This window comes from Megalopta genalis, chromosome 2 (genome assembly GCF_051020955.1).
Source record: "Megalopta genalis isolate 19385.01 chromosome 2, iyMegGena1_principal, whole genome shotgun sequence".
NCBI classification, from domain to species: Eukaryota; Metazoa; Arthropoda; class Insecta; order Hymenoptera; family Halictidae; genus Megalopta; species Megalopta genalis.
Genome location: NC_135014.1, coordinates 41478568 through 41494129, shown reverse-complemented (window position 1 = coordinate 41494129; position 15562 = coordinate 41478568). Strand labels below are relative to the sequence as shown.

The 15562-nt window shown below is 43.7% G+C and overlaps 1 protein-coding gene across 6 annotated transcripts in view; it reads left to right on the top strand.

Moving 5' to 3' along the window:
* The window catches only part of zfh2 (Zn finger homeodomain 2), a 259716-nt gene that overhangs the window by 88391 nt on the left and 155763 nt on the right, over positions 1-15562 (top strand). For 5 of the 6 annotated variants that reach the window (XM_033468677.2, XM_033468678.2, XM_033468679.2 and 2 more), the window contains 2 exons: positions 254-2992; positions 3793-4240. In XM_033468677.2, coding sequence (XP_033324568.2) covers positions 254-2992; positions 3793-4240 — 3187 coding nt within the window. Of the gene's footprint in view, positions 1-253; positions 2993-3663; positions 4241-15562 lie in introns of those variants that run through there. The other variant, XM_033468682.2, reaches the window with a different exon arrangement.

Below are 15562 nucleotides of genomic sequence, written 5' to 3'. Positions count from 1 at the left end.
TATTTATATGAAAACGACTGTTAACTTTTATTTACTTGTCTATTCATTGACAAGTGTTAGTATCGCTTGTGCGATTGTTACTGTGATCGTTGATTACTGCGTGTTTCGAAATTAATGTACAAATTATTGTTACTAATGGTAACAGATTCAATATTTTCGATGATTCCTATATAATTTAAAGCAACGCCAACGCGATAGATTAATCGCAGCCAGAAATGCAGAGAAAGAACAGATGCACATTTTCGTGTTGCAGGCAAGTGCAGCTGCTTCTCAGAAACGTGCGCGCACCCGCATAACAGACGAACAGCTAAAAATCCTACGAGCGCATTTTGATATTAACAATTCGCCGGGCGAGGAGCAGATTCTAGACATGGCGGCGCAAAGCGGATTGCCCCCGAAAGTAATAAAACATTGGTTCCGAAATACGTTGTTCAAAGAACGCCAGCGCAACAAAGACAGCCCCTATAATTTCAACAATCCTCCGAGCACCACGTTGAATCTCGAAGAGTACGAGAAGACCGGGGAGGCGAAAGTTACTCCGTTAAATTCTAGCGTATCCGGTAACAGTTCCTCGGACGATAAAAGCCCGAACAAACAGGCATCTCCGCCTCCGTCGACGACGAGCGTCAACGCGTCTCAGACCACCGAGATAAAGCAGGAGATACAAGAGCAACCGCAGTGCCACGTTCAACAGCAGTCCCAGCACCAGGAAGAGCAGCAACATCATTCACCTGGAAGCTCGGGTGGTCAGCAATCTCGCCCTCATTCTCCAGCACTCAGTATGAGCTCCGTATTCCCGATGCACCATGACGTCTCGTCACACTCTTCAACGACAACAAGCGCGCCGAGCATCCCCATGTTACCACCGAAACTGGGCCCGCAGAGTTTTGCTAGCCCCAACCCTGGCCCAGGTGGAGTGGTACCTGGCTCCATAACAGGTTTGACCTTGACACCTCAGAGATCTCTCAGTCCCGGCCGTGGACCGACGGACTACTCCTTCAGTGGTGGTTCGAACGGAAACAGCTCCTCGGGTAACAGTTCTGGCAAACGAGCGAATCGAACAAGATTTACGGATTACCAGATTAAGGTTCTCCAAGAATTTTTCGAAAACAACGCGTACCCAAAAGACGACGACCTCGAGTACTTGAGCAAGCTTCTCGGATTAAGTCCACGCGTAATCGTGGTTTGGTTTCAAAATGCTAGGCAGAAAGCGCGCAAGGTATACGAGAATCAGCCAGCCGCCGAGCCAGTGACACCAGGCAATCGCGAAGGTGACGACGGGTCCGGCCGATTCCAAAGAACACCAGGCTTGAATTACCAGTGTAAGAAATGCTTGCTAGTATTCCAACGGTACTACGAGCTCATCAGACATCAGAAAACCCATTGCTTCAAGGAGGAGGATGCGAAGAGAAGCGCGCAGGCGCAGGCAGCTGCAGCCCAGGTCGCAGCCGTCTTGAGTTCCGAGGACAGCAACAGCAGCTCGACGACGACCACCACGAACATCACATCCAACAACCCATCCTCTGCGCCAGCCCTCACGGAGCAACTGCAACAGCCTCTGAACACCACCGCATCTCCTCACCATCAACAACAGACGATGACACAGTCGCATCAGCAGCCCCAACAACAGTTACCGCAACAGCAACAGTCTCAGTCGCAGTCCCAATCACAGGCTCAGTCGCAAGCCGAGTCCAAGGAGGAGAGTTACCAATGCGACAAATGCAACCTGATGTTCGGACGGTTCGAACTGTGGCGCGAGCATCAGCTAGTACATATCATGAACCCGTCCCTGTTTCCACCCGCCTACCCGCCGGACTCGCCGTTCGGAATCCTACAGCAACAAGCCCTCAATGCTACCACCGGCGTAGCGGCCGAAACCCCTCATCCCCTGATCGCGATGATGCAAGACAGAAAACGTAAGTACGATGACTTCGACGACGGCACAGGCGGCGAGTCTCGCTCGAACTCCGAACACAGCGAGCAGCCCAAGGACAAGCGATTGCGGACGACAATTCTCCCGGAACAACTGGACTATCTTTACCAGAAATACCAGGTCGAGTCGAACCCGTCTAGAAAGATGCTGGAGACTATCGCACGCGAGGTCGGATTGAAGAAACGTGTGGTGCAGGTGTGGTTCCAAAACACTCGCGCTCGCGAGCGCAAGGGTCAGTTCCGCGCGCACAGCCAGGTGATCAACAAGCGCTGCCCGTTTTGCCCGGCGCTTTTCAAGGTGAAGTCCGCGTTGGAATCTCATCTGAGCAGCAAGCATGCCGACCAGGTAGCCCGCGGCGAGGTGAACATCGACAATATTCCCGACGAGGAGCTCTCGATGGAGTCCGCGCCCTCGAACCCCAGCACGCCCAATATGATGCCGCCGCTGTTCCCTCCATTCAACACCGACATGGAGGCCTCCCTTAAGAAGTACTACGAGGAGTCCATGAAGCGATACATCAGCGAGCTGCAGGCCCACGCCAGCAACGGTAAGCAAGAAGCGACGAACCACCAGGCTTCTGGCAACAACAGCGGCGAGTCCCCGTTGGACCTGAGCAAACCGGTCGATCTCAGCCGACCGATGAAGCTGAGTCTCGGCGGGCTGAGCAACCTCCTCGAAGAACAACACGGCATGCACTTCCGCGGCGGCAGCGACTGCGGCCCGCTGACCGACCTCTCCGAACGAAGCATTTGCGACGACGACAGCCTTAGCGAGACCACCGAGTTCTTGGACGACGAGAGCGGTCCAGCGAGTCCCGCCTCGAGCACTCAGAGCTCGCGGCAGGGGTCCGCTTCCGTGGGAACTGGAAGCGCTGCTGTGCCGGCTGTAACCGGTGCCGGTGGTGGAACCGGCCAGTCCAGCGGCAAAAGGTATCGCACTCAGATGTCAGCGACTCAGGTAAAGGTGATGAAGTCGCTGTTCTCGGACTACAAGACACCAACCATGGCTGAATGCGAGATGCTCGGTCGCGAGATAGGCCTGCCGAAGCGCGTGGTACAGGTGAGCACTCCGGATGACCGGTCAGAATCATTGCTAGCCGCGAACGCTTTTCAGTCCTTCAGTGGGTCCGGATCGAAGAACTTTAGACGTTTCACGGATACTCTTGAAACGTATGGGAATTTGCACGGTTTTATTGCTTGTAAAAATCGTTTGTTTAATACTTCGTTCATCGTCGCATGTTCAGGAAACTTTGAAAGATCGAATAGCGGTGTCGGATGTTGCATCGAAATATGCTTGGAATAAATTTTGTCATGCAGTCTCGAATAGTACGGTTTCAAGTGAGTGCAGACGAATAGCGGAGGGGTTAGATGACGGTCTCATACGACTATAGTCTTAAATAACTATAGAAAAGTTCTTTTGTACTGATAATGATCATTGTCGATACTGCCGCGCGACGTAAAGCAACGTAATAACGACAGTTTGAAACAGTAATTTGCGTAGTGAAACGAGGCAAAGAACGATTCCTTGCGTTACATATTTCATGCGCCGCGAACAGTAATTTTTAGTCAACTGTATCAACTCTTCGCGCGAGAAGTTGCATTACCCGGAAGTGACAATATCGTGAGCAATAATGGGTTCTTTCTTGTCGGAAAAGAAAAGAACGAGACCGTCGAACAACGAACGTTCCCATGCGGCTCTTATTAAATCTTCTTAATTTCTTCATTTTCAAGGTCGGTGGACATTTAGGAAGCAATGCAAATTCAGTAGATATCGATCCTCGATCCTCGAAATCTCGGTAGATCGTTCGATCCGGACCGGTGTGCATCGATGAGCCCGCGATCTAATCGAGCCGACTGTAGGTCTGGTTCCAGAACGCCCGCGCCAAGGAAAAGAAAGCCAGATTAGCGGCGGGCCTGCCAGCCGAAGGCTCGGCGGTGCAACCGCATCGCGGCCCGACCGGGCCCGACGAGTGTAGACTCTGCTCGGTCCGATACTCGGCGAAGTCGCCGCTGCAGGAGCACGTATTCTCGCGACGGCATATCGAGTCGGTGCGTGTCGCCGTCGAGGAGGGCAGCCTGGTGCCGCCGACACCTGGCGCGCCGATCCTCCCCACCGGGAACACCGCCGCCGCGGGGATGGGCAACGCGTCGGTGGTTGGCGCTACCAATCAGCAAGCCGGCCAGCAGCAGCAATCGGACGAAAACATGATGTACGGATCCTTGTTCCTTCACCCTACGGCGATGTTCCAGCCGCAGCAACAACAACACCCGGGTGCCGCAACGCCTAGTACGGCTACCACCACGCCCGGTGAGTGCCTCGCTGACCTCTTGTAAGCGACCGATCGACACGCGCCTCGTTCGAAATTCGCATATTTGACGCACGAGGATCCACATATTGTAGAAAAAAAGAAACACACACATTCGCCCAATCGTGCATCGTATGCCGATCGAGGACGCTATTTTTAATTATCTTGAACGTCGGGATGCGTTTTATATTCGTTTTACCTTCTTCGTTTTATTTTCTAACGACTGCCTTGATGAAAGTGCAAGAATCTCTTTTCCTTTTCCTTCTTCTTCTTCGTCTTTCCTTTTTTTCTATTTTCTTGCGATTTTTAAACGTGACAATTGAATTTCGAACTTGCGCGAGCTACGTCGTTGTATGTTGTGCACGTGTTCTTTGTTTACCGCGTGTATACACACACCTGTACAATTCGGCCCGTGTGATACTCTAGGGGGCCCGACGCTGTATGGAATTAATATACAGAGAGGTTTTCGAAAGATCTTTACATATATAGTGCGAATATTATATACCCAGAGCTAGGCAATACTGAAAGTTCCTATCAGATGACTATTCTAGCGTAGAACAAGAATACGAGGGGGCGAACGGAAGAAAGATCGAAAGTATGTCTGCGTTGTGTGTCCGCGTTCGTTCCGTGTGCGTGAGCGTGTGGAAGAAAAAAGCATCAGAGAGAATGAGACCAAGAGCGAACAAGTACAAGAGTAAGAGATCGGGAAAATGAGAGTGAGAATGAGCGAGGCAAAATGAAAAAGAGCAAGATCGAAGGAAAAAGAAAAGCATGCATGTGAGCAGAGAGAGAGAGAGAGAGAGAGAGAGAGAGAGAGAGAAAGAGAGGGAGAGAACGTACGCGTGCAACGAGCTTTAGCTATTAAACGTAACGATCGTCGCAACTAGAGAGATACAGATTATTACGAACTTTATTATTATATTTTATAATGGATTCTTAGTACTATCCATTTCGATTATTACTCGAAGCGTTTGATGCATTATACTATAGCCAGAAAGAACGGAGAATACACGTTGCCCTTAATTCCTACATAGCGTAGCGAAGCGTCGCTCCGTCTCGTCGCGCACCCCTACACCTTTGTTTCTCCCTGTTTCGATTTTACATTATTATTATCATCGTCATCATCGTCGTCATTATCCGCGAAGCCATTCCAAGACCGTGTCACCCAACACGGTGGGAAACCTTCTTAAATGTGCTCGTAGCGTACGCTGTAAATACTTGGCGAGCCGTGCTCACTGTTGTCCGAGGCCCGGATGGGGCCCCTTTTAGTAAGAACGAACCCGATTCTGGCCTCCGTGGAGCACGTGATCGCTGCAGGAACGCGATCGTTTCGAGAACAAACGATGCGTTCCACGTACATACATTTTAACCCTCACCACCCCTCACCCACATTTTCATCCATGAACCCTACGCGTCTCGTTTTCTTTGACCCGTATCTTCTTTCGCTACCCTTCGCGTCGTCGCGAGGAAAAGACTCCAATTTGCCATTACGACGACATCGATCTTAATCAGGGCTAGTACTAATTACTATTATTATTTTATGCGTTAGTTATTTATGAGTTTCTTTTTGTGATAGCCACACTCTCGGTCGGCCCCGGTACTCAGCCGGAAACGACTCGCTCGTCCGAGTGTCTCTTTCAGCCTCGAGCGGCTCGACGCACGTCCATTTCCCATTGCGCTTAACGTTCTCGCGGTTCTTTCTTTTCATTATTCTTCGTTTATTATTATTATTTCTCGTGTTATTTTTGTGTCTTTTGGCTCGTCTTCAATTTATCTTGTTTCCCGCGAGCTCGTATCCGCAGCCGTCGAGGGTGTGGCTCCGTTTCTCGCTTTTTTTCCTTTACCGACACACGAGCTCACACGACACACGCGCGATTCCCACGTTCACGCTTGGGACACGCGTGAATTACGCAAAAGATGCATACACATGATACACGACAGATGCACACGAACAGAAAACAATGTTATGTATGTCGGTCCTACTATTCTTGTGTATATAGTTATCATTATTATTATCATTATTATTATTAATTATTATTATTATTATTAATTATTAATAATTATTATTAATTATTATTATTATTATTATTATTAATTATTATTATTATTATTATTTTATATTAATATTATATTATTTTTCCGTTCTAGTCTAAAATAAAGCTATAGTATCATAAGATTAATCTTTGGTTTTTTCTTATTTGAAGTTTTCATCCGTTTCCTTCTATTTCATCCACTAGGGCCCGATTTTTTTTGTTTTGCTGTTCCCTTCTCGGGTAAGTGAACACCGGAATTATTCGACGCGAGCTTACAGAAGCAACATGTTCGACGAGCCTACGAGCCCAGTAACGAACCTACCGTTATTATGATAATTGTCGGCGAAGGTAACGCGTGTATGGCACGTTCCTGATTGAATAGACTGTGTCCGATGCAAAATGGAGCACATTTCACAGTATTCTCACCGATCGAACGTGTGTGCGGTAAAATGGTGGTTGTTCAATTAGCGATCATTCCGCGTTGCGAAAAACATGCGGAAAACGGGGGACAATAAGCGAAACGGGGCAACAGTTCTCGTAACAAAAGGGTTGGCGGCCATTACGCGATGGGAAATTCGATTGGAGATCGTCGGTATGATGTAGCGCTAAATACAATTCTAGTTAGCCTCGCATTTGCGTATTAAGAGATAATTAAACGGGGCTCCGGCTATTCAGCGGGCAATGTAGATTCTCAGTTATTGTTCTTACAGTATTTCAAATGCATTAAAAACAGTGTTTCTGTTCATTCCAAATAAGAATTTATTTAGCTTGGAATACAGTGGTGTTCGTAATAACCATATTCTAAATACAAATACACTAAACATATAAATATTATACTAAATGTAACACAGCAGAATGTTCATTGTGTTTTATAAATGCAATTATAGCAATGCCTTTCATAGCAATATTCGTAATGACATTTGCGTAATACGTTTTAAACACGAATAATAGGTTGCTAAGTTATAAATATTGAGTTACGAAGGTTATAATAATGCTACTTCGTAAATAAATATTATACGAATTCAAAGGATTGAATCCAATGTAAAAAGATTGTTATTGAATTTACGTAAAATTATAGATGAACTGAATTTAGTTCAGTTTTTTTAATTGTAAAGACTTGAGGTGTCCAATAATTTGAGTCATATTCCAGATAAAAGAATTTCGTATGTGAAACGTTACACGCCAGTACTTATACATTTAAAATTATAGTACAGGGCTTTTGAACTTCACGACGACTGAAACCTGTCCGATAGATTTAAACGTAAGAAATCACATCAATTAAACAAATCTTTCTACATGGATTTAATTACGAAATCCAAAATTACTTAATTCACCAGATCCACAATGGAAATTTCATTGACCAGAGAAAAAACAATGGATTCGTAGTGCGAGTTGGGGGGGAGGGAGAACCATCTTGTACAGCTATTGACAACGATGACTTCGTAATTGTTACGTGACTTATAACCGACTTTCTAAGGTTTTGTCGATCGACCGACCGGTAATTAGTCGCGGCACTTTTTCGAGGCGTCCCCGGTATAACAATAGAACCGATCTATACACGACGATGCGTGGGGAGGTGGATGATTGCGAGTTGCGGGAACCATTGTACACACGGTCATGGTCGGCGTTGACGGGCCCGTTCACTGCCACCGACACCATCGCCACGAAATTCCCTAAAGGACGCGATTCACGCGCTGAATGGAACGGGACGCATTCAAGGAAAACGAGAACAAAGGGTTCGGATATTCACTCGGAAAATTGATTCCTTAGCGACGGCGAGCCGTCGCCGCGTTTCAACTTTGCCTCCCCGTCTTCGTATCCTTTGTACCGGCGTCGCGACAAAGGCTCGATATTCCTTGGAAATCTAATAATCCTTTGTTTAGCCTTCGCGTAAACATCCGACGCGTGAAATCCGTGGATGAAAGTCATTTTAGATGGCGGCGATCCAAGTTTCTTATTAACATTCACATCACCGGCAGAAACGTATCCATCATTACAATTATTCGTGTGCTTGACGCGACAAATATTTTCATTGTCAATAAAAGCAGATATGATGATAATACCGGTTGCACGTAAAGAGAATATTAGTATAAAAATTAATATGCATGTCTTCTATAAATTAGTTTCAGTGTTGGGGAAAATTTTATTCGGATGACGGACAAAGACTAACGAATAAAGTTGTATTCGCCACTATCGAATAAACATTCAACCGAATATAAATTTATCCACGTACGAATTTATCCCAAATAAACTTTATTCGAATAAAATTTAATTTGAATAAGAAATTGTTTTTTATTCAAATAAAAATGAAGAATAAACTCGAATAAATAAGAATATATTCTACTTATTCAGAATATTTAAAAGAAATTATTTATAACATGCCGAAATGGTTAACTGGTGATATTAAGCAAAACGCATTTGTGACAACATATTAAGATTAAAATTTTGTACAACTAATATATCAAATATCTATTTTAATGTGACAGCTTTTGATTTAAAATGTATTGTACTAATTAGATGATAGAGAAACTAGTAGTCTAAATTTTTCTATCTCTTGGCATGATAAACAAAATAAAAGAACTCTCGTTTTTTAACATTTTCATCTGAGTCTATAACGAAAATTTAAAAAATGCCTTTCTCGTAACTTTTATGCGTGCTGAAAATTTGATCGAAATTGGTTTACAGAGCCGAGCTACAGGCGTTAAAAGGTATAAAAAAAACTGCAGATTTCTTACAGTTATGAGTTAAAATCGTGATAAATCTGCAATCTTTCCGATTTTCAATTTGTCATAACTTATGACAACGTCAAACGATTCCGATAAAATTATCAAAACATGCATATAAGTTATCAAGATCTACAAAACGCATTTTTTAAATTTTCGTTATAGGCTCAGATAAAAAAGTTAAGAAATGAGACTTTTCTATTTCCTTTTATCATTCCAAGTAATAGCAAAATTTAAAAAGAAGCATTACAGTCATTATCTAGTAAACTAGTCCCTTTATTATCTAAAAAAATCCAAATTATTCAGTCCAGTTTTAAAAAAGTTCCTGCGTTCTAAAAGTTGGACGAATACTTTTGCGAACCACTGTATGCACGCCTGACATACCTGGACTTGCCACGTGCCACGGATACTCGTTGACGGGATGGTCTAAGTTCGGACAAACCTGGCTGCCAGATGTATTGAAAAATCTACAGGCCTGCATCGAGCCCAGATATCGTCTTCTAACGATGAATTCTAAGGAATACAATTCGTGATTTCCTCGGGACGTAGTGGCAACTTAGCTTTTACACTCTACAGGCTGGTCCACGCAATTGTTTCAGGTCATAACTCCGTTACTCCGAATGCATTTACGAAAAAATGTCAAAGGAATGACGCAATTATTAATTACACTCGCACAGATGTATTTAACCGTTTGCGTACCACGCGCCACTTTTGCGCTCTTCAGATTTTGTATCGAGAAAAGTCAGGGCATTTGGCCGAAACAGACGACTTACGGCCCACCCGAAATTTGTCGAAACGTGCTCAGTCTTTGAGACGCATGTATACGTCGCGCGTCGCATCGCTGTCAGTAATCCAATTTGCATTTTGTTGTTACCTATTCTAAATTAATAGTATATATATTTTCATTCATAACGTTTTATTTTATGTTTTACGGCTTTTTTCGACACATAATCGAAGGAGCGCTATTGCGCTCTTCGGCTTTTTACGACACATTATCGAAGGAGCGCTATTGCGCTCTTCGATCCTGTTTTTTCAGAACCATCTGGTACGCAAACGGTTAAAAAACAATCTAAGGTCCTACAGATGTGGTGCTCTTCGAGCCATTTATCTTGCTCTTTTGGCATTTTTTTCGTAAATGCATTCATAATGGAGTTATGACCTGAAACAATTGCGTGGACCACTCTGTATACTGTCGAGCCTATTACCTAGTACAGATCAAATGCATTCCTCGGGGTGGGATGCAGGATCTCGGTAGGAAGAGTGGGAGAAGGGAGCAGGCACATATTGGCGAGACACGGAAGGGTAAGGCGGGGTTCCAAGAGGTTTGGAAGCGGTACGCCCCGTTTATTTCCTCAAGGTGGGTGGTGACCTTTGTACATTTCGAGAAGAATAACATTAATGCCTAACTCTGGTTACATCACGATCCTATTTTTCGAATCTCCCGCAGAAAAATTCGTTCAAACATTCGAGAGTATTTCACCGCGAAATAAGCATACGAATAGGATCGAGCATGAAAGAGGATTTTAAAGCGAGGTTATTATGGCGTCTCTTTACAAAATCACCGTCGGCTGGAATTAGCGTATCATGCGATTCCAAAGCGGCGAAAGGAGGATGGGGTTCAAGGTGATCCATGGTCACGTGCCTGGCAAAGAACGTCTCTTCCGGCTGAATTGGTGCACGAAAACATTTCGGGCTACCTCGGGGGGAGAGAAAGGGATAGTTTCGCAAGGGACAGCCTCGGCAGAAATAATACGGACTTGTAAAAATTCATGACGCGAACCCTTTTCGAGGCACGTCTTGCCGTTGCGGCTCGTGTCGGGCCACGTGTCGGCACCTACAACGGGCCGGTGTGCACGCGTTATTTTGAAAACTGTGTTGCTAATAGAAGAGGCGGTCTCCGGGGGTCGCGACACGGCATACCGTTACGCGTTTCTGCAGCGAACGGGGAACGATTCTACGCGCGATTCGTGAAATTATGCAAAGCGCGGGACGACGAGCCTTACTTACAAAGGACGCTGTTGATTCGCGTGCATGGAGGGTGTGTAAAACGACTCGCATGGCAGGCACGTGGCCCCGTCGACGAGGGAATGCAAATGATAACTGGTCTCGAGGGTTGGACATTCTTTTTGTCCGGGCGCGCTGCGAGCTCGCACGAAAATCGCGGAACCGAGAGTACGCCGGCCGGGTCGTAAGCAACAAGAATCATCACCCTACACGAACACCGTTTACGATCCAATTAGCTTTACGTTTGACGGAGGAACGTTTTCGAGGTAGCTTCGCGCGGATGGAACGAATGCAGCCTAATTACTCGGTCGAATTCCGAATTGCCGTGGGCAACTTAATACCTCGAGGTTGACGTATTTATATACGGTGGTGTAGAAAGAGTGTTGCAACACCGAGAGCTTTCGATTTTCGATAGGACGCACGATGCACCTGGACTCGGTTTGAAGCTCGACGCGTTGTTCATTTTCTTCGCTGTTAAACCGAAGACACGCTTTCTTTCTAACTTGTTCAATCGTTTAACGATTATGCCCGTGACATACACTAAATTAGCAGAGAATAGTTTTAAACCGCATAAATTAGATCTTTATATTGAATTCGAAACTGTTTCATTTTTTTGTACATGCGCAAAAGTTTCTACCACGATGGTATCGAGTAATGTCAATTTTTGTTTAACGACCAAGTGAGAACAAGATTTAAAATTGATATAAAGTTGTGGTACGATTCGTGTACATTAAGGGGTTAAACACGTTGGGAAATTTTTATACACTGAATCTATCGTGAATTTGAAGATTTCAGCTTCCTCTGTACAATCTCCGTTGCATTCTATGCAGTTCGACAATTATTCGGAGTTGGTAGAAAGAAACCTACGTTCGTTTTTTTTCAATTTCATTGTCTTCTTTATTCAACCGATAATCCTTTCTTTTTTCGTGTGTCATCGCATTCGTTCTAGTACAAGCTACATTATACTCACGTTAACTGTTTATCCCAATGTTGTTTGAAAAGTGCTATAACGACTTTAAAATGCATTGCATTCGATGAACTACAAATATATGATGATTGTTTTTTGGAATTTAAATTATATTCAAATAATTAGCTGTTCTTCAACATTAGCAATTGGTAATTTTTATACATTATATTAATATTATACAATATTATATTACATATACATATATTAATCACAAACACATGAATTCACATAAAGAGTACGAATACTTGCTGATCTATTTTTGCAGTAGTTTCATTATTGTATTGATTATGACATGACGGTTTTTATATTCTATTCTAGGTACTTGTACGTAAAGTTTAGATAAATACTAAATTTATCTAAGGTGTATTGTATATGACATCGTTACATCTAATAGCATTAACAAAAGAATTCTTGTTAACTTTTTGTGTTAGGCTTTTGTCACGGCGATATATTGTCATAACACAAACTACAGCTTGACTTATGTGAGAAGATTATCGTTGCCTGATTTACAAATGTAGAATATCTGAAGTTTGGTATTGCATTTGAAGAAGTCGTTTAAGCACGATCTACAGTTGCTATTTTAATTTACATTTTGGTTCATAGTCTCCTTGACCTGTTGCAACATGTATAATTAAATATTTAACAAATAGGATTGAAATTCCTTGTTTTTTCATTGAATGTTTGCTAGATTGATGCGAGGCTTTTCATGTGTTTCCTCGTAATCCTCTGTGTACTTTCTTGACGGAGGATCTGTTTATTCAGCGTGTAAAACCTTAGGAAACAATAGATAGTGACGAAAATTATCTTGATTCAAAGGTTTACTAATCTTTACTCTCTATTCCTCCGGAATGGATGAATAGAAATTGCAAAATATCAAAGATATCATTTGAAGTTATTCAAAAATGTTGAGGATACTTGCAAATGTTTGGCAGCGTGAAAATATTAATAATTAGTTATAATATTTATATTAATATATTAGTACACATTAGCTCTCGAACGACAGGTCTCCTCGACAAAAATATAACTCGAGTATGCTTAGAATCATTACTAATTCTATTCATCAAGTTTCATTACATTTTTTAATATACTTCTTCTAGACGCGTTAGTTTTTCTATAGACTTAAATGAAACGTATGAAATTTTCAATTAATTGCGAGAAACTAGACAGTCAAATAACAGTATTTATACTTTGCATCCAAGTGGAACCGAGCCATTCAAGTGTTACACGAACACCAAAATGCTGTTCGAACTGCTAATCTCACAATCACATACAATTCGTCTTATTAGTTCACACAGTATTTAAAAACCTAATAAAGGTCTTGTTCCTAGCAGCAAATTCTCTACAGTTATAGCATCCATTGTTTTCGAACTCTCAATAGCCTACGAGAAGTTTCCTTCGATTCCCGATTCCATAAATTAGCTCGTGGAAGAGTTGCTACCCGCACGAACTACATCCGCGGTGTACAACTCAAGCCGAGGATAAAAATTGATTACGTTTTCATTTATTCAGACACGTTTCGAATATGGAATCTAAAACTCTGTCCGACAGAGGGGTAGCAAGAAATCAGAATTACATCCACCCTATACAACAAATTGCTTTTCCAACTTCTGTTCGTTCCGTGGTCGAGTTCGACGCGAAATTAGAAGTCTCTCGCGGGACAAAGTTAGACACCAGTCGCAGGAAAACGAAGTATAGTAGAACCTCGGTTAACCGAACATTTCAATCATTTATTATCCGTTGTCACATGTAAATTACACAATTTAAGGCGACCCATGTGCAACATTATTTATTGTCACTATTAGTAAGGATTTAACTTATCAGCGACATCAAACTTAGAATTTGCTTATGCATATAACAAAAGATCAGGACACATTGTTCACTTTACTTAATATTTAAGTTTTACATTATTTAAGACACAACAAAACTGCTGATAATTATGGTACTTTTAAAATTAACAATTTTCTTGTCACGAAATCTATACGAATACGGTCTTTTATCAAATTATATTTAAACAGTCAATTCTTTTAGATTGTTTTGAAGAGTACACTGAACGTTACACAACAGTGCACTAATGTCCATTGTTTTATAACGACGGCAAGATCGAATTTAAACTTCGTACGATTTCTATTATAATATATATTTGAATAAAGAAGTTTATATAAAAATTGATCATAAAAGCATTTCTATAATATCAGGAACTTTTAAGGAAAGTCATTACGATGAATTTTATAGTTCTAAATGTTAAAGCGTAACATAGCGAATAAATGTGTACGGGTTTTTGGCAGCTGATCCCAGAAAGCTCTTCGAGAACAAAGGGTCAAAGAATCCTCGCCTACGTAAGATTGGAATTGTGCCTGAGTAACCGTTCCATTATTCGAACGTCCACATTCTTCCGATTAATTCGAATAACCGAGTTGTACAAGCGAACCGTGAATTCCGGATGCGGTGTATGGCGGCTTGGACATCTTTGTTCCGGACATAACGAACTCCCGTCGGTCTATTCGTAGTCGCAAATACCGTGTTTACATTGAAACGTCCCACGCGATCTGAAATCACAGTAGCGTCCGGAGCGGTCGTAGAATCGACAGCCCAAACGAGTTCACCTGGTAGAGGATCTCCCGTGGAAGGGCCTTGGGGACGCCACCAGGTAAGAATTAGCATGCCGTGAGGCACTCGACCCTTCTTTTTTCTCTTCTACCGCCGTCGGGAACCCTCGCGGTCTTCGTTTATTCGCCTTTAATCCCTTTGGCTCCAGCGCTAGGACCGCACGGTCGACTCTAAGGTGGTGGCAGCGGAGGAGTATCTCGAATCCGTTCGTCTCTCCCACTTTCTGCATCCTTTTCCTCCTCCTCCGACGTCTCCACCTCCTCTCTTCTCCAGCTCCTCCTGCCCCCTTCTCTCTGTTACCGTCCGCGTTCCATGTCCTTCTCCTTTCTTCTGCCGTGTCCCAGGCCATATGTTACCCGATACACGGCGGAGCTATTAATTATATCGATCTATATAGGCAGTGTAGTTAGCCGTAGCAGCGAAAAGCAGTACCAGGTCCCGCAACGCTTTATGGTTCTTCTTCCCCCTTGATCGTTTCTCTTCCCCTCCTCGCCTACCTCTCTCACTTGCTCTTACTCTCTCTCTTACTCTCTCTCTCTCTCTCTCTCTCTCTCTCTCTCTCTCTCTCTCTCTCTCTCGGTCTTCCTCTCCCTTCGTCGGCGAACCGCCCCGACAACGGGGTGAGAACCTAAAAAAATGCAGCAGTCTCTCGCGCATTGCACAGAAATACATAAAACTCGGCCAGAGGCATAAATCATTAGGGCCCGACATGGAGGAACTATTATGTGACTCATGCCGGGGTACAGAGATCCGACCAGGATCCGAGGTGAAGGGAGGCGAAAAAAATATTGCTACAGGGGCTGAGAGTTCACCCTAGGGTTGCGGTAATCGTCGTCGATGCCTCTTTTTCCTTTCGGTAAAAAATATGGAAACCGTTCGGCCCGGCTGCGGATTTATTCGTTAATTGAGTTCCGGGATTATCGATCCGATCACAGTTTGGGGAAACGCGGTCGGGAGAACGATGGAGGCACCGTATGTTGAGCCACGATC